Consider the following 19,200-nt stretch of genomic DNA (forward strand, 5'->3'; position numbering starts at 1 on the left):
ACCCATTTTAAATAGCCAACCCAACGGGTGCTTTGTATGGGAAATGAAGGCGCTACTGTTTGAAACCATTCCCACATGTTAAGAAGGTTAAAAAAGCCAAAAGACTGTGGCTTACCATGGCTGCCTGCAAGCCGAATTCTGTTGCCTGGCACTGCGTGAGTGATCTCTCACACCAAACCGGCAGGCCCTCAATATAAGAGGAAAAATGCGACCTTGTAACGAAAGCACACGTGCTGTGTAATGTGAACAGCAAAATTTAACATGAAAGAGTGTACCCATTGTTCTCTAAAATGTGTCTTTTTTTAACCACCTCTCCCTTCTCCTCCACCAGCTGCAAATGTTTCTCCTTCGCAGAGGCTAGTGAAGATTAGAAGGAGAAAACGGCGGACTTGGGATGATATGTTCACGGAGCTCCAGATGTCCTCCCACGCTGAAAGAGCACAGCAGAATGCGTGGAGGCAGTCAATGTCAGACTACAGAAAAGCACAGTATGAACGAGAGGAGAGGTGGCGGGCTGAATCGCGGGATGAACAGAGCAAGTGGCGGGCTGAAGATGATAGGTGGCGTCAGCTTGCAGACAGAAGGCAAGAGTCAATGCTCCGGCTGCTGGAGCATCAAACTGATATGCTCAAGCGTATGGTTGAGCTGCAGGAAAGGCAGCAGAAGCAGAGACCGCTGCTACAGCCCCTCTGTAACCAACAGCCCTCCTCCCCAAGTTCCATAGCCTCCTCACCCAGACGCCCAAGAACACGGTGGGGGGGCCTCCGGCCACCCAACCCCAGATGATTGCCCGAGCATCAGAAGGCTGGCCTTCAATAAGAGTTAGTTTTAAACTGCAGTGTGTCCTTTTCCTTCCCTCCTCCCCCACCCATCCTGGGCTACCTTGGCAATTATCCCCCTAGTTGTGTGATGAATTAATAAAGAATGCATGAATGTGAAGTAACAATTACTTTATTGCCTCTGCAAGCGGTGCTCGAAGGGGGGAGGGGAGGGTGGGGTGGTTGGTTTACAGGGAAGTAGAGTGAACCGGGGTGGGGCGGAGGGTTCATCAAGGAGAAACAAACAGAAGTTTCACACCGTAGCCTAGCTAGTCACAAAACTCGTTTTCAAAGCTTCTCTGATGCACATCGCGCCCTGCTGTGCTCTTCTAACCGCCCTGGTGTCTGGCTGCGCGTAATCAGCAGCCAGGCGATTTGCCTCAACCTCCCACCCCGCCATAAATGTCTCCCCCTTATTCTCACAGATATTGTGGAGCGCACAGCAAGCAGCAACAACAATGGGGATATTCTTTTCGCTGAGGTCTGAGCGAGTCAGTAAGCTGCACCAGCACGCTTTTAAACATCCAAATGCACATTCCACCACCATTCGGCACTTGCTCAGCCTGTAGTTGAACAGGTCCTGACTCCTGTCCAGGCTGCCTGTGTACGGCTTCATGAGCCATGGCATTAAGGGGTAGGCTGGGTCCCCAAGGATCACGATAGGCATTTCAACATCCCCAACGGTTATTTTCTGGTCCGGGAAGAAAGTCCCTTCCTCCAGCTTTTGAAACAGACCAGAGTGCCTGAAGACGCCAGCATCATGTACCTTTCCCGGCCATCCCACGTTGATGTTGGTGAAACGTCCCTTGTGATCCACCAGGGCTTACAGCAGCATTGAAAAGTACCCCTTGCGGTTTATGTACTCGGTGGCTTGGTGCTCCGGTGACAAGATAGGGATATGGGTTCCGTCTATTGCCCCACCACAGTTTGGGAATCCCATTGCAGCAAAGCCATCCACTATGGCCTGCACGTTTCCCAGAGTCACTACCCTTGATATCACCAGGTCTTTGATTGCCCTGGCAACTTGGATCACAGCAGCCTCCACAGTAGATTTGCCCACTCCAAATTGATTCCCCACTGACTGGTAGCTGTCTGGCGTTGCAAGCTTCCACAGGGCTATCCCCACTCGCTTCTCAACTGTGAGGGCTGCTCTCGTCCTGGTATTCTGGCGCTTCAGGGCAGGGGAAAGCAAGTCACAAAGTTCCATGAAAGTGCCCTTACGCATGCGAAAGTTTCGCAGCCACTGGGAATCGTCCCACACCTGCAACACGATGCGATCCCACCAGTCTGTGCTTGTTTCCCGGGCCCAGAATCGGCGTTCCACGGCATGAACCTGCCCCAGTAACACCATGATTTCCACATTGCTGGGGCCTGTGCCTTGTGTGAGGTCTATGTCCATGTCAATTTCCTCATCACTCTCGTCGCTGCGCTGCAATCGCCTCCTCGGCTGGTCCTGGTTTTGCTTTGGCATGTCCTGGCTCTGCATATACTTCAGGACAATGCGCGTGGTGTTCATAGTGCTCGTAATTGCCGCGGTGATCTGAGCGGGCTCCACGATCCCAGTGCTATGGCGTCTTGTCTGAAAAAAGGCGCGAAACTAGTATCTGACGGACGGAGGGAGGGAGGGGCGAGTGACGACATGGCTTACAGGTACAGGGAATTAAAATCAACAAAGGTGGCTGTGCATCAGGGAGAAACACAAACAACTGTCACACAGAATGGCCCCCCCAAAGATTGAACTCGAACTCAAAACCCTGGGTTTAGCAGGCTGTTGATTTCACGGAGGGAGGGGGAAGCAAATGAATACAGAACAAATTATTTTTTACATCTTAAGCTGGAAGACGACGGTGCAGCATGACTGATAGCCCTCGGCATCTTCTGGGTGCTTGGCAGAAAATAGCATACTACGACTGATAGCCATCATCGTCAAGACAGTTCGATAGGACTGAGCATGTCTGCCCAGGTGCCCATGATTGACAGCCACTGCAGTACGATGACGACGGATACCAGTCATAATATACTATCTTCTACCAAAAGGCATGGGGCTGCCGCTGTGTGCAATGCAGCCCCACGTCTGCCAGCACCCAGATCGCCGATGAAGACTACCAGTCATACTGCACCATCTACTGCCAAAAGGCAATTAGCTGCTGCTGTGTAGCAATGCAGTACTACGTTTGCTGGCACCCAGAGGACATATGGTGACGGTGAGCTGAGCTGAGCGGGCTCCATGCTTGGCGTGGTATGTTGTCTACACAGGTAACCCAGGTAAAAAGGCGCGAATCGACTGTCTGCAGTTGCTCTGACGGAGGAGGAGGTGCCTGACGACATGTACCCAGAATCTCCCGCGACACTGTTTTGCATCATTCAGGCATTGGGATCTCAACCCAGAATTCCAATGGGCGGCAGATACTGCGGGAACTGTGGGATAGCTACCCACAGTGCAACGCTCCAGAAGTTCACGCTAGCCTTGGTACTGTGGACGCGGTCCGCCGACTTAATGCACTTAGAGCATTTTATGTGGGGACACACACAATCGGCTGCATACAACCGATTTCTATAAAACCGGCTTCTATAAATTCGACCTAATTTCGTAGTGTAGACATATCCTTAGTAACCTGTTCCAGTGCTTAAACCTTAAACTATCCTTACAGTTAGAAAGTTTTTTCTAACATCTACCGTAAACCTACCTGTGGCAGATTAAGCCCTTTCTACTCATACTGTTTTCAGTGGACATACAGAACAATTGATAGTTATCTTTATAGCATCCCTTAAACATATTGGAAGACGTATCAGGCCTCCACTTCTTTTCTCAAGACTTAACAAGCCCAGTGTTGTTTTCTTTTTTAAACCCTTTCCTCTTGGGTCAGGTTTTCTTAACCTTGTATCATTTTTGTTGCTGTCCTCTGGACTCTCAAATTTGTCTACATCTTTTTTAGTGTGGCCTCCAAAACTGGACTCAGTACTCCAGCTGAGGCCTCCCCAGTGCTGAGCAGTGGGGGACAATTACCTCCTATACTCCACTTCTGTTAATACACTCTAGAATATTAGCCTTTTTTTGCAACTGCAACATGGTGTTGGCTCATTCAGTTTGCAATCCTCTGTAATCCCCCAGATCCTTTTTCTGCAATATTACTGCCTAGACAGTTATTCCCAATTTTGTACTTGTACATTTGATTTTTTTTTAAGTGTAACACTTTATTGAATTTCATCTTGATGATTTCAGACCAGTTCTCCAGTTTATCAAGGTTATTTTGAATTATAATCCTGTCATCCACAAACTTTTATAAGCATACCACCCACCTCATTATCCAATTGATGAAAATATTAAATAGTACTGAACCTAGGACAGGCCTCTGCAGGACTCCACTAGATATATCCTCCCAATTTGATAATAAACCATTGACAAATACTTTTTAATATTTTTTTCCAAACAATTGTGCACCTGCCTTATAGCAATTTAATCTAGGTCACTTTTCTTTAGTTTGCTTGAATGTCTTGTGGAACTGGGTCAGAACCCTTACTAAAAATCAAGATATCCCATCCACTGCTTCCTCCCACCCACTAGGCCAATAACCCTGTCAAAGAAGGAAATCAGATTGGTTTAGCATGATTTGTTGACAAATCCATGTAGGCTATTACTTATCACTCTATTATCCTCTAGGTTCTCATAAATTGATTAACAATTGGTTCTATTATCTTTCCAAATATCGAAGCTAAGTGGACTAGTCTATAATTCTCTAGGCCCTCTTTGTTCCCCCTTTTTAAAGATAGGTACTATTTGCCCTTCTCCAGCCCTCTGGGACTTCACCTGTCTTCCATGAGTTCTCAAAGATAATTGCTAATGGCTCCATGATGGCTTCAACTAGTTCCTTAGGTACCCTAGGGTGAATTTCATCAAGCCCAGGCAATTTGAATACATCTAAATATTGTTTAACTTGTGTTTTCCCTATTCTGATTTGTGTTCCTTCCTTCTTGCTGTTATTACATAATTGTAACCAGAAACTTAAACTTCTTTTGTGAAGACTGAAGCAAAATAGATACTCAATACCTCAGCCTTATTGATGTCATTGGACCTACACTTTCCTTTGTCCTTCTTACTCCTAATGCATTTGTAGAACATCTTCTTATTGTTCTTTGCTAGATATAACTCATTTTGGGCCTTGGCCTTTCTGATTTTGTCCCCATAAGCGCGCATACACACGAGGCATAGATCTGGAGGCCATCTTGATGTAAAAATAGCTATGTCTATTTGAATGTGTATGCAATACAAGAAAGAACATGGAAATAAATAGAGGTTCATTGCCAAGTCATTTAGTCCATCCCCTGCTAATGAAGGATTAATTCCTAATGTATATCTGGTAGTGTATTGTCCAGTCTAGTCTCAAGCAATGGGATTTTCACAGCCTAATAGAGCTCACTGCCAGAAAAAAAATTTAGGAGATATCAGGAAAGGATATCTATCTTAATTTCTTCTCAATTTATACCTCATGTCCCAACTAAATGATTCTCTCTCTCTCTCCCCCTCCTTGATATTTACATCCTTCAAATATTTTTGGACTAAAATCACACTATATTTTAGCTATCACTTAATTAACCTATATACATTTAATTCTTAATATTTGAATCAATCTTTCAGCCGCTAATCTTTTTGGTCAACTCTCAGTACATCTTGGAGGTCTGCAGGACTAGTTCCTGCAAGACTCAAAAACTGAGGGTTCTACTTCCCTTGGGTATTTAGATGGCCACTGAATAGCTAGTGGAGCTGGAAGCTGCTCTCAGCAGACTTCATTTCTCCCCACAACAAACAGTGCTGCATGACTGTCTTAGCTACATTTCAGGGAAAAGGGGAAGAGCAAGAGGCCCTTGCCCAGGAAGGAGACAGCTACCCTATAGCCCAGTGGGGTTCTCCTTTTTGGAGAGAAGCAAATATATGGGGTGGGTTTAAGAATTCTCCTGTGACTGCTATGTTCCACTGGCTTAGGTGTCAGATATGTTTGACACATTAACTGCACTATTTTGCAACACAATATGTATGGTTAGACTAAAGTTACATATGTATATTTACACTGGATTAATTTAGTATTCATATTAATACTCTGCATATTGATAATCTTATGATAAGCTATCTAGAACAATGGGTGATAGCCAGCTATTTTTGCATTTGGATCAGTTTAAAGTTACGAACAGCAGTTTAGATAATAGCCTAATAAATTTTGCTAAAAGATGGCATTGTCAATCTGCCATAAAATGTTTAGTGATGATTCCATTATCTCTAAAGTATTGAGAGTTCCTATATTGCACAGGCTTACTAGCTCAGTTTCCATAATGTATTATTTTAGACTGGTGTGGAAACTCTTGCTACATACTTTATTCACAGGGTAATGTTTTATTCACTGAGATTAATGGAACACTGAATCCTCAGGTGCCAAAATCATTCTATTGTAGGTTTGACAGACAATGCAAGTCTTATGTAGAATTTCTCAATATATTCCCTATTAAATGGTATAGGATACATAGGATTACTTAACGTACTTTGCATGCTAATACAACTGAAATATTGGAAATGTAGTAAAGTTTTTAAAAAATTAACCCAAAACTCTTAGAGGCAGATTTGCCAGTGTGGGAAGAAAATACAGTAGAGCTAAGTATGTGTGTGCAGTGGTAATGTCAGGAAATTCTAAATTCCTATACCACAACGTTAAAATGTCAAACCACTAAGAAGTTCACTTTTAATTAAAGTGTGAACATTTCCCTGCCAACTCTGGGCAATATGAATGTGGTTTTGAAATCCCCAGGAAAAAACTGTTCACTACTTCTATACTTGTAGTAGTGAAACTGTAAATCAAAGATGTTTAAAGCCTTTATAGTAGCTAAAGGTGGGCTTCTGTGTACAGTTGAGTTTCCCAGATAAATATTTATACTAGTCTTAGCTTTCAGTCTAAAGACAAGCTTTCTTTGTGAATCAGTCTATTATTTTACTGCTGACCTACTTATTAATCGTAACTATTGGGCTGGTTCTGTTTTGAATCTGTTGATTTTTGTTTTTAAATAAATAACTTTTTTGTTGGATCTTATCTTACAGTATTCTATTAATGTTGACACAAAAGGGTTATTTCAGGATTAGTCCTCATTAACCTAAACCCTGTGTACACACTTAGGAAGAAAGAGGTAGTCCTTGCTCCATAGAGGATCCATTTAAAAAAAAAAAAAAAAAAAAAAAAAGGAAAGTGGAGGACAAAACAGGATATACCTGTTGGCAGGCAGAATGATGGCAAGCACATGCCATCTTAATTCCACACTTGTATTGCATTTTATAGCCCTTGCCTAACTTTGAAAATTACTTTAAAACTTGCCCTTATTTCTGTCCTTAACCATAGCCTTTTCTATTTGTGTTTATAGATTCAGAGATTCTAGGACTGGAAGGGACCTCGAGAGGTCATCGAGTCCAGTCCCCTGCTCTCATGGCAGGACCAAATACTGTCTAGACCATCCCTGATAGACATTTATCTAACCTACTCTTAAATATCTCCAGAGATGGAGATTCCACAACCTCCCTAGGCAATTTATTCCAGTGTTTAACCACCCTGACAGTTAGGAACTTTTTCCTAATGTCCAACCTAAACCTCCCTTGCTGCAGTTGAAGCCCATTGCTTCTTGTTCTATCCTTAGAGGCTAAGGTGAACAAGTTTTCTCCCTCCTCCTTATGACACCCTTTTAAATACCTGAAAACTGCTATCCTGTCCCCTCTGTCTTCTCTTTTCCAAACTAAACAAACCCAATTCTTTCAGCCTTCCTTCATAGGTCATGTTCTCAAGACCTTTAATCATTCTTGTTGCTCTTCTCTGGACCCTCTCCAATTTCTCCACATCTTTCTTGAAATGCGGTGCCCAGAACTGGACTCAATACTCCAGTTGAGGCCTAACCAGCACAGAGTAGAGCGGAAGAATGACTTCTCGTGTCTTGCTCACAACACACCTGTTAATACATCCCAGAATCATGTTTGCTTTTTTTGCAACAGCATCACACTGACTCTCATTTAGCTTGTGGTCCACTATAACCCTTAGATCCCTTTCTGCCGTACTCCTTCCTAGACAATCTCTTCCCGTTCTGTATGTGTGAATCTGATTTTTCCTTCCTAAGTGGAGCACTTTGCATTTGTCTTTGTTAAACTTCATCCTGTTTACCTCAGACCATTTCTCCAATTTGTCCAGATAATTTTGAATTATGACCCTGTCCTCCAAAGCAGTTGCAATCCCTCCCATTTTGGTATCATCTGCACACTTAATAAGCATACTTTCTATGCCAATATCTAAGTCGTTAATGAAGATATTGAACAGAGCCGGTCCCAAAACAGACCTCTGCGGAACCCCACTTGTTATGCCTTTCCAGCAGGATTGGGAACCATTAATAACAACTCTCTGAGTACGGTTATCCAGCCAGTTATGCACCCACCTTATAGTAGCCCCATCTAAATTGTATTTGCCTAGTTTATCGATAAGAATATCATGCGAGACCATATCAAATGCCTTACTAAAGTCTAGGTATACCACATCCACAGCTTCTCCCTTATCCACAAGACTCGTTATCTGTTCCTGTTACTGTTTCTCCCTCTTCACTGAGCAGTGGGCCTACCCTGTCTTTGGTCTTCCTCTTGCTTCTAATGTATTGATAAAAAATCGTCTTGTTTCCCTTTATTCCTGTAGCTAGTTTGAGCTCATTTTGTGCCTTTGCCTTTCTAATCTTGCCCCTGCATTTCTGTGTTGTTTGCCTATATTCATCCTTTGTAATCTGTCCTAGTTTCCATTTTTTAGATCATGCAAGATCTCGTGGATAAGCCAAGGTGGTCTTTTGCCACATTTTCTATCTTTCCTAACCAGCGGTATAGCTTGCTTTTGGGCCCTTAATAGTGTCCCTTTGAAAAACTGCCAACTCTCCTCAGTTGTTTTTCCCTCTCAGTCTTGATTTCCATGGGACCTTATCTATCAGATCTCTGAGATTACCAAAATCCACCTTCCTGAAATCCATTCTTTATTTTGCTGCACTCCCTTCTACCCTTCCTTAGAATTGCAAACTCTGATTTCATGATCACTTTCACCCAAGCAGCCTTCTACTTTCAAATTCTCAATGAGTTCCTCCCTATTTGTTAAAATCAAGCCTAGAACAGCTTCCCCCCAGTAGCTTTTTCAACCTTCTGAAATAAAAAGTTGTCTGCAATGCAGTGCAAGAATTTGTTGGATAGTCTGTGCCCCGCTGTGTTATTTTCCCAACATATATTTGAATAGTTGAAGTCCCCCATCACCACCAAATCTTGGGCTTTGGATGATTTTCTTAGTTGTTTAAAAAAAGCCTCATCCACCTGGTTAGGTGGCCTGTAGTAGACTCCTAGCATGACATCACCCTTGTTTTTTACCCCTTTTAGCCTAACCCAGAGACTCTCAACACTTCCGTCTCCTAGGTCCATCTCCACCTCAGTCCAAGTGTGTACATTTTTAATATATAAGGCAACACCTCCTCCCTTTTTCCCCTGTCTATCCTTCCTGAGCAAGCTGTACCCATCCACACCAACATTCCAATCGTGTATTATCCGACCAAGTTTCAGTGATGCCAACAATGTCATAGTTGTATTTATTTATTAGCACTTCCAGTTCTTCCTGCTTATTACCCATACTTCTCGCATTTGTATATAGGCATCTAAGATACTGGTTTGATCTTGCCTCCCAGTTTTGCCCTGACCCTCCTTTCTCTCTGCCATTATGGCCCACGCTCCCTCTTGTTTCCGAGCCATCTCCCAGGTCTCCATATTCCCCACTTACCTGTGGGCTTTGCTCACCTGTCCCCATCGAACCTAGTTTAAAGCCCTCCTCTAACACTTTCACTTGTTTTTGTTTTAGCCTTGATTTTCCTGTTTTTATTTGTCACTTTAAAAAAAAAAAATCTTTCCCTTTCTTTTCCATTATCCTATGGAAGATGCTCTATTACTACGACAGTAAAAATAGAATTAGTTGGGAAGTGGGATTTTTCTAGCCCTAAATCTTGCTACTACAGCATCTAGGTGAATCCCTTTCATCACAGGATTTTAAGATCAAAAGAGAGGCTTATTCACTTTCCCATTTGTAAAAAGAACCACCAACTGGAAGTATAGTGTGAGCCAGTGATATGCAAGTTCTGTCTGGAACAGTTTTTCAAATGGCTAGGTGTAGCTCTTGAAATTGAGGTTTGTATCTTTCGTATTTGTTTTTTAGGTCTGATGTCATTACCAACTGGACTTCCTAACCTGACCAGTCTATCCAGTCTGAATTTACCTGCACCACCCATCATTCCTGGTGCTGGATTATCAGATATCATACATCCTGGTATGTTTACAAATGTAAATATTACAGTAACTGGTTTCTGAAGACCTTAGATCACACTATTTCCTTGATATACCATCCATTCATTACTAATTCCAAGTTGTGCTCTAAGGGTCAGTCATGCAGAGGATGGTTGAGTCTGTTGCCAAAGCTGCAATGGAATGATGCTCTCATTGGTGACCTCTTCTGGTCACTCAAGGAATGTGTGTCAAAATAATCCTATCTAGTCCTCCCTGCCTTAGGTTTATGTTGTTTCCTTATTACCCCAATCAGATTTAGGGTTTCATAAAGACTTTCAAAAGATGTTCCTTTGTGCTAAAAATTAGAGGAAGTATATAGTTTTTTGGGGAGGTTAGTGAAATGCACAGTTCATATTTTCTGTGTGCCAGCCAAGAAGATTAAGTTAGAATAAGTGTCAGAAATACTAAATTTATGGTACTAAATACAACTACTGAAAAATACACATGGAGCAAGCAAAATGTGGAACAAGGCTTCCCTGGGCATTGGCAGTTTCAGGATGTGCTGGAAAAATCCAGGCAGTAGTACAAATAAGTACATTAAAAGCATTGTCTCGAGGCTGGTAGTTGCCTCTTGTACATGTCAGCAGGCCAACACAAGTTCCATTATTGTTAACCTTTAAGGAATGTTTGATGATCTAGTTGAGGAGGATTGTTTGGCTTTCAAAATATTTAAAGCTTTAAAACTAGCTATTTGAGTTTATTGCTGCTCAAAAGTCCTGATCATGTTCCTATTGAACTCAATAGGAGCAGAAGAAATCCCATAGTGGCTAGGGGAACAAACAGATACCAAGAGGCTTGGCAGACTCATAGTTCTAGTATAGATCAAACTGATCACATGTCATCCTGGGGAAAACTTTAAAAAGTAGAATGGTGTGTGATTTGGTGCCTTTTTTTTTTTTTTTTTTTTAATTTCTAGGTTTGCCACCGCTTCCTTCCTTGCCACCTCTAAATCTATCTGGAATCACACCTCTCTCAATGCCACCTGAGTTTCTTGCACAATTTCCTTTGGTCACAGAGGTATCTACTCCACCTGCAGATCTGCTTCCCCATAGCACTACTGTAAGTGTAGAACAAATCTCTGCACTCACCTTGGATACTGCTATCCCCACTTCTAAGGCAACTCCTGTTGATGACAGATCAAATGAATCTACTACAGTAAATGAAAAAACATCCGCAGTCACAGCTGTACATACTTCAGAATCATCATAACTTCAAATCATTCTGTTGGAGTGTCTTGGTAAATTTAGCCATGGGATGCATATTTGAAGATGCAAACTACCATTAATTTCATATTAGTTTGTACTTTATCCGTAGGAGTCCTGTAAATAATACTGAGGATAAATAAATATAAGGAAATGGGATTTATACTGTGTGTTGAATGGGAGGGGAAGAAAAAGGCTTGTATTTAAAACAACCAAAAAGAAGCATCATGGTAGTAAAATAGACTTCCATTGCCCAACTTGCAGGTTTAACAGGCTGACAGCCTCCACAACTTTTGCTTCTGTTAGAAATGAAGCAGGTTTGTGAGACAATTACATACCATATTTCTTGTTCTTTTCAAGTATAGAAACCTTGTGGCTACAGTGGGGGGAGGGGGGATAGGGAGGAGTGTTTACTTTTGTTTTAGTTGTAAATTTTAACATTACAAAACTTCCAACTAAAGATGTTTTATTAAAGTTCCTGAATGATCTATCAATTGAGCATCTTTTCATTCAGCTTGTATGCAGATCTTTATCTTAAACTTTTAAGAAAAAATAGTCGGGCAACATTTTGTAACTGCTGCTGAATTGCTTTACACCCCCACTGTATAATGGTCTTTGGAAGAAAATGAATGTTAAATGTTGCACAGTTTTAAACCAGAAGGTGGCACTTTGACTATTGTAAGATAAGTTACATAGAGGAAAACATACATACAGCAATAAAGTCCTGGAATTTTATTCTGAGACCAAAATAGCACAATATTTTTGTTCAGTGGGTAAGACGTGACAACTTTCTGTTCACTTTTCAGTGACTTGTTTTTTCTCTACCCTAGAGAAAATAGGGTTTCTTTGTCACACAAAAGGATGGGAGGCATGACCTAGTACTAGTGATGCATTTAGCACTGGTAAGTCTCATATCAGAATGATCTTTGTGGCACAGACTTGCATTTCAGTTGCTTCTCAGGATGAAGGGGCTTGTTTTGACTCTGTTACATCAATAAAGTGCTTTACAAAATGTAGCAGGGTTGCTTCATCTACTGTTGAAGTGCAAATCTCTCCTTGTCATTGTGCAATAGCTGCATCTTCAGTTTCCTTTTTATATTCATATTGCTCAAAGGTGGTTCTCAATTTTAGTGCCTCGGGGGTGGGGGGGGGGAATATTTTTGCCTGATTTGCACTTGAACAGGATGCATTGAAACTCTGCCTGATCTAATCAGGCAGCCCAGGACTGAAAATCACCTTATCACACCCTTCCCAACCACCAGCAAGAGAAGACTTGCTGATGCTTAACTGGGTGCCAGCTCCCTGCCATAACCACCTCAACAATCTTCTCAGACCTATGGCAACTCCCTTAGCAGTGCAGGTTAAAAAATAGATGCACCCTGAGCCCTGTTGAAGGATCACTATGACAACCTTTTATTAGAGACTTTTGTAGTATTTATCCATAAACAATATCATGTAAGCAGTGTGCTAAGTGTAGTCAGTTTGTCTGGCCTGCTAAGAGTTACTGTTACAACAGAGTAAACTCTTTGCCAGTTGGCATTGAAGGGGTTTTAGTGGTCGCAAGCCAGGTTCACTAAGAGCTGTGTTAAAGTGCACCCAAACACACTTTTGCAGCAGGAATTGGGATCTCAGCTCTTGTGCTTATAGTTTCCTTTGTGATGAGCTAATCACTGTATCTGCTCACAAAATTTTTTTAAAATATCAAGGAAAAATTCTTTCAAATGGAAGCCACCTTTGTCAAGCTGATGCAAGTAAAGCCTTAAACTAACATACCTTGGCCTGTCTCCTCCACTTTGGTAGTGAAGATTACTGCACACTTGCAGTACTTCCCATTCCATCTCCTTGCACTGAAGTTGAGGCTCCTCCCACACTGTCTGAAATGCTAGAGTTAACATTTTTCCTTATCCCCACTCATATGTACAAAAGGTGAAACTGGGGGGAGATCAGAAAACTAGAACATCACTGCAGTTCTTCCTTTCTATGTCTTTGCAGCAGGGCACAGCACCATTCATGACTAAAAAAACCCTAAGCAAACTAGTCTATAGGAGCTGGATCTACAAAAGGACTTCAGCTAAAGTAGCAGTTCAGCACTTAAGACCAACATTTAGGTACCACAGATCCCCCCAAACCCTTGCTAAGCTGCTGCCTAACTTTCTGCCACTGTTTCAGAGTAGCAGCCGTGTTAGTCTGTATCCGCAAAAAGAACAGGAGTACTTGTGGCACCTTAGAGACTAAAATTTATTAGAGCATAAGCTTTTGTGGGCTACAACCCACTTCTTCGGATGCATATAAAGTGAAACATATATTGAGAAGATATATATACACACACATACAGAGAGCATGAACAGGTGGGAGTTGTCTTACCAACTCTGAGAGGCCAATTAAGTAAGAGAAAAAAAACTTTTGAAGTGATAATCAAGATAGCTCAGTACAGACAGTTTGATAAGAAGCAAGTGTGAAAATACTTACAAGGGGAGATAGATTCAATGTTTGTAATGGCTCAGCCATTCTGCCACCTCCAACCTCAGCAGGATCCTCAATTTAGGTTGCCCTTATGCGAGGGCTTAATCCTGTGGCCCATGTTCTCAGACTACACTTAACCCCCCCTCCAAAAAAAAAAAAAAAAAAAAACAGCTGGAGGAACAGGCAGCACCCCCTTAAACTTAACTCAGTGGTTAGAACACTCATCTAAGATGTGGGAGAATCTTGGTTCAATTCCCCCTTCTGCCTGATGTGGAGACCAGGTGCTCTCTTGTCTTAATTTTGATAGAATAAATGGGCCCAAAGAGTCAAACATGCTAACATGACCCTGTCACATGTCCACCATTAAATAGTGTTGAACTAGGTTCAGGGTTTGGTATACAGGGACCTCAGCTGCTTTGGACCCTGACAAACACCATGAAAAACTTTTTACTAAATGTAGGGAAAAGCAATAACATTTCACCTGCTTCAAGTAAATCTTTCGTTTTAACAATATGTCTGGCTCCCCTGAGCTGGAGAGAGATTTCTGAAGAAACTGCTGTCCACCCCCACTTGGATAGTCTCCTGGACAGTAATAACTTACAGGCCTCCCCCTAGATGGTGGACCAGTGTTCCACAAAACCAAAGCCCTATACCCTTCACCACTTATCTAATCAGCAAGTTGCTTCCAGAACCCTTTGCTTATGGGACAGGAAGTACCGTGGAGAAGTTTGCTTGGATGGTCTTTCTCAGCATGCTCCCTGAAGTCATCTACTTTCTGCAAGATACTGCATAGCAGGGTGTCAGCGGTGCAGGCATGAACCATCACCAGTGTCTCCTTGCCTGTAGAGTTCAGCTAGCTGAGCCAAGACTGGAACCCACATATCAGCTAATTGTAGCTCACCATCCCATGTATTCAGCTATCTGTATCTGAGTAGTTACTCCATGTGTAATTGGAGCTAATAATACATTTATTTTTTTATAATTTGTAATGCACATTGAGCTCTACAGCTGAAGGACTAGATAAATGCAATATACTAGTCCCATTTTGCATATAGAAGAAATGGAGACCAGTTGGGTGGTTTGTCTGGGAGGCACTTTGTATTAGAAGATTAGCTAAAAGTCATATGATCATGCAATTAAAGTTTATCAGAAGTCACATACATAGAGCTAAGATTAATATTTAATGTGGAATTGGTAGCGTTTCTCACTATCCCCTGCTAATGTAGCTTTGAAAAGCTAATTGCTCAACATGCCCAGGGAGGTCAAACACGCTACATCTAGTCACTTTTTCTGTAAGCACAGGGCAAGAGCTAAGGTGCTCAGTAGCTGGGAATTGGGGTTATTTTTAATTGCTGGTGAGCTCAAGAAACTTATTACCTACTAAAAGATGATACACATACAAGATGAGTACCAAGTCTTCATTTCCACTCCAGCACCAGCTGCTTACATTGCAAAGGAGCTGTAGAAATTTGGATGCTCACTCTGAAGGCTGAAAATCTCACTGAGGTATTTCCTGGCCTGATACATAAAGCTACTCCCAATCCTATCATATGCAAACTTTTTAATAGATGGAGTAAAATATTCCTGTACCGTGAGTCAATTAAAATAACTGGAGTCCTTTTTAGTTACACCTGTAGAATCTCTTGCTGTTGCCTTCCCGGGGTGGGGGAGAGAAAGCTATGTTGTTCCACTAGATGGTGCTGTGTCATTTCTCTTTGCCTTAACTGGCAAGGAAGTGCCCAATAAAGGCACTGGTCTGTGTTTTTTCTCAGAAACTAACCACATTTGAATCTGTGCCAACTGGACACTAGCACAACATTTTAAGGAATTATGAATAACCTCTGACCAGCTATAATTTGGAGGCAGAGAAGACCAGTAGGGGAACTGTCCTGGCTCACTGTTGCTAGACTCCAATAACCCACTGGCAATTTTTTGAAGAATTAAAAAGCCAAGCTAATTAAGGCATGTGAGTTTTGAAGCTTGCCTTGAAAACTGCATTACAGGCAGAGGCCTGTTTGGGGCTTATGTAACCACCTGGGAGAACAGCCCAGCCTAATCTTTCCAGTCTAGGCGTGAGTTGGGTTTGTGGCAGTGTGCATAGGCCAGGGTGTGCGTAGGCCAGGGGCAGATTGCAGCACAGAAAAGGGCAACATTAGAACCTGAGATTTTTTCTTCTTCAATTAGGAAAGACCCCTCTCCCCCAAGAGTATGTGAAACTGACAGGTGCACGGGTGCTATTGCTGCATCTGAGTGTGCATGCTGAGCAAAGGTGTTGCTGGAGTATTTGGTAGGGGGCCAGGGCTGTAGCTGGCTCTAGGCAGAAGTGCTCGCTAATGGATTATTCCCAGCAAATTTAATAGGGTAGGGTTTTGACTTCTCTGGCACTAACTCAGACTTCAGTTGTAGCTATTTTTTCCCCACTTTTGACTATTCAAGGTAAATTCTCAACTCAAGCCTTTTGCCTTCTCTATCCACCAGCATGCCAAGGAGCTACGGCAGGCCAATTAGTAGTGGTTTATTTTAACCAGCATTGGTCCAAATGTACATAGGAAGCACCACAATCCTGTTGCTCAGTGACACCCCCCCCCCCCAATATTACAATTCCTTATATGCTGTCTTTGGGTAGCCTCTCTTTTTTTAAATAAAAATAGGCAAGGTAAGTTTTTTGACCTGGGCTTTGAGAAGTGCTGTATTTTAGCAAGGTTTTGGTTTATTGCTCTTTGTCCTCCCTTCTCCTCCTTTGGTTTCTTAGCTAGTGAAAGCTTTAATAAGCTGCTTGTTACACTTTAGGTTTCCCTCTTCCCCACCCCCCCCAACTTATTAGGTGCCCTCCCCTATTTTTAAACTATCTGTTGCTTGAACTGACCAACACCTCATGCACTGCTCTGAACATGTTTTAAACACCGCTATACCCAGTATATATTCCCACTAGCACATTCAGAAGCAGTCAAGTTATATAGAAATCCCCATTTACATTTTTGACTAAATTATTCATAGTCCAATAATTTAAATCACATTATCACTGTGCCTGCAGCAGCCAGCACAACTGTGTTTGTAGACATTTTAATTGGGAAGGGCCCATTCCCTTCAGAAAAGCTGTACAGCTTCTTGGGGGGAAAAGCACCTAGGGGTGGTAGTTACCACCACCTGACCTCCCCTTTGCATAATTTGTTTTTTTTACTAAGGGTTTCACCAGGTATCACTGAACTAAATTATACTGCCATCACTGGGTTTTAAACTAAGCACTCTTTAAAGAAGAAAACAAAAACCACCTCTAGCATTCTCTTTAGCACTTACACTTTTTAGTATTTTTACAACCCCCAACTATTTAATTCCCTTCAAACTCTTCAGTGTTTATTTGTACAAAACTCCTTTTAACTTCTCATTCTCTTTCCTTAAATTACTCACTAATTCTCCTCAAGAGACAGGATGGTTCAGGGACCCTCCGATTGGCTGCCTTCCTCTCTCTTCCCATGTGCATCTCACCTTCACAAAAGATCGAATTTTGCTCTAAGAGAGCGGCATCTGGTTGAGAATGTTATTCACTGCGCCGTGGGAAGGGGCGGGGGGAAATCAGAGCACAGCACTGGTACAGCACAGCATAGCACACACTAACGGTGGTAAGTTAGCCTTGTTCGGAGGCCAGGCTGCTTTCTGGCAAACAAGTTGGTTAGAAAAAAAAGATTTCTGAAGTTCATAATACAATTTTTTTTTTACTCATTAGCACAGAACAATTATCATTTCTGTCCATTATTTGTATGGAGAGTTTGCCTCAAATGGACCATCTGACATTGCCACAGCTCTCCAGAAGAAAGAGACCAGACCTAGCAGACCCAGAAGAAAGGGACTCCCCTGTGCTGCTCTCACCTCAGGAACTTTGGATGCTACTTTTGCCAGTACAGCAACCCATACTAACAACAGTCCCCTAGTTTGAGAGCTGTGCCACTAATAGCGAGCACAATAGTTGAAGATAGATGTGCTTTGTTCATTGAGGAAGGAACTCCCAGCTAAGTTTCTTTGGATCATTTAGATTTTGTTACAGTAGTAACAAAACCAGAACAGCAGGCAGGTGTATTCAGACTGCAAAGACTCCAGTTTACACAGGATCTCTAGATCTACAGGCAAATCCTATAATTAAACACGTTTCCTGATGTATGTCATTAAAGGGGCCCCTGCTAGGATGTGTGTATAAACATTCAAAGTAATCAAAACAGGAGTATGAGCTTGGATCTCCTACCCCCAGCTGTGTACTCTAACTGCCATGCTATAGACTAGTGGCCCCCAACGTGGTGCCCGCAAGTGCTATGGCGCCCACCAGAGCATCTACGTACGCCCGTGTACTGGCCGGCGGAGAAGCATCCGCCGAAATGCCGCCAAGAAGCGGCAACGTCAAGAGGCGTCGCCGCCAAAATGCCACTGATCTTTGGCAGCATTTCAGCGGCAACGCCTCTCAATGATGCTGCTTCTCGGCAATGACGCCTCTTGACGTTGCCGCTTCTCGGCAGCATTTCGGCGGATGCCTCTCCGCCGGCCACAGTCCTCGGTGGCTCGTCGTCCGGCACCCGCCACACCAAAAAGGTTGGCAACCACTGCTATAGACTTATTCTCAATCTCTGGCCCAATGCATATTTATCTATCAGAAGTGGAACAGCTTCAAACAGGAAAGTTCATAGATTCGAAGGCCAGAAGGGACCACTGTGATCATCTAGTCTGACCTGTATAGCCCAGGCCGCAGAACTTCCCAAAATAAGTCCTAGAGCAGATCTTTTAGAATAACATCCAATCTTGATTTTAAAATTGCCAGCGATGGCGAGAATCCACCATGACCCTTGATAAATTGTTCCAATGCTTAATTACTCACCATTAAGAATGTACACCTTGTTTCCAGTCTGAATGGGTCTTGCTTCAACTTCCAGCTGTTGGATCGTGTTACACCCTTGGCTGCTAGATTGAAAAAGCCATTATTGAATATTTGTTCCCAAGGTAGGTTGAGCGCGCCCCACCCTAGAATATCCCATTGCCTGCATCTCCTACATCCTGGGTGAGTGCCTACCACTGGGCTAAAAATATAAAGGTGGGGAAGTAACACCACATCCCCCTCTGGCTGTGTTTTGTGCAGGACCTGATCTGTTAGGCAGCATCTGAAATGGATTACCAGATGGTGCCCCCACAAGCAAGACAAGCTTGTGGCCTAGATTGAGGATCCCACCAGGGCTTAGGCATGAGATGGGCACAGGATTTAGGAAGCTGTGCACGTGCTCACTGGCAGATTTTGAAGGGCCATGGGACTTTATGGGGGACATCTAGGGAATTTAGGCACCTACAGGGTTAGGCAGGATCTGAGCAG

The 19,200-nt window shown here is 42.7% G+C and overlaps 1 protein-coding gene across 1 annotated transcript in view; it reads left to right on the forward strand.

Annotated features, from left to right (window-relative positions):
- Nucleotides 1-12,125, forward strand: part of GORASP2 (golgi reassembly stacking protein 2) — a 37,870-nt gene extending 25,745 nt beyond the window's left edge. The window contains exons 9-10 of the mRNA XM_024209173.1: nucleotides 10,061-10,171; nucleotides 11,105-12,125. Coding sequence (XP_024064941.1) covers nucleotides 10,061-10,171; nucleotides 11,105-11,397 — 404 coding nt within the window. The 3' untranslated portion in view covers nucleotides 11,398-12,125. The remainder of the gene's footprint in view (nucleotides 1-10,060; nucleotides 10,172-11,104) is intronic.
- Nucleotides 12,126-19,200: the final 7,075 nt, after the last annotated feature.

The sequence above is a fragment of the Terrapene carolina genome, unplaced genomic scaffold (genome assembly GCF_002925995.2).
Source record: "Terrapene carolina triunguis isolate 2854851 unplaced genomic scaffold, T_m_triunguis-2.0 Scaffold62, whole genome shotgun sequence".
In the NCBI taxonomy this organism is placed as follows: domain Eukaryota; kingdom Metazoa; phylum Chordata; order Testudines; family Emydidae; genus Terrapene; species Terrapene triunguis.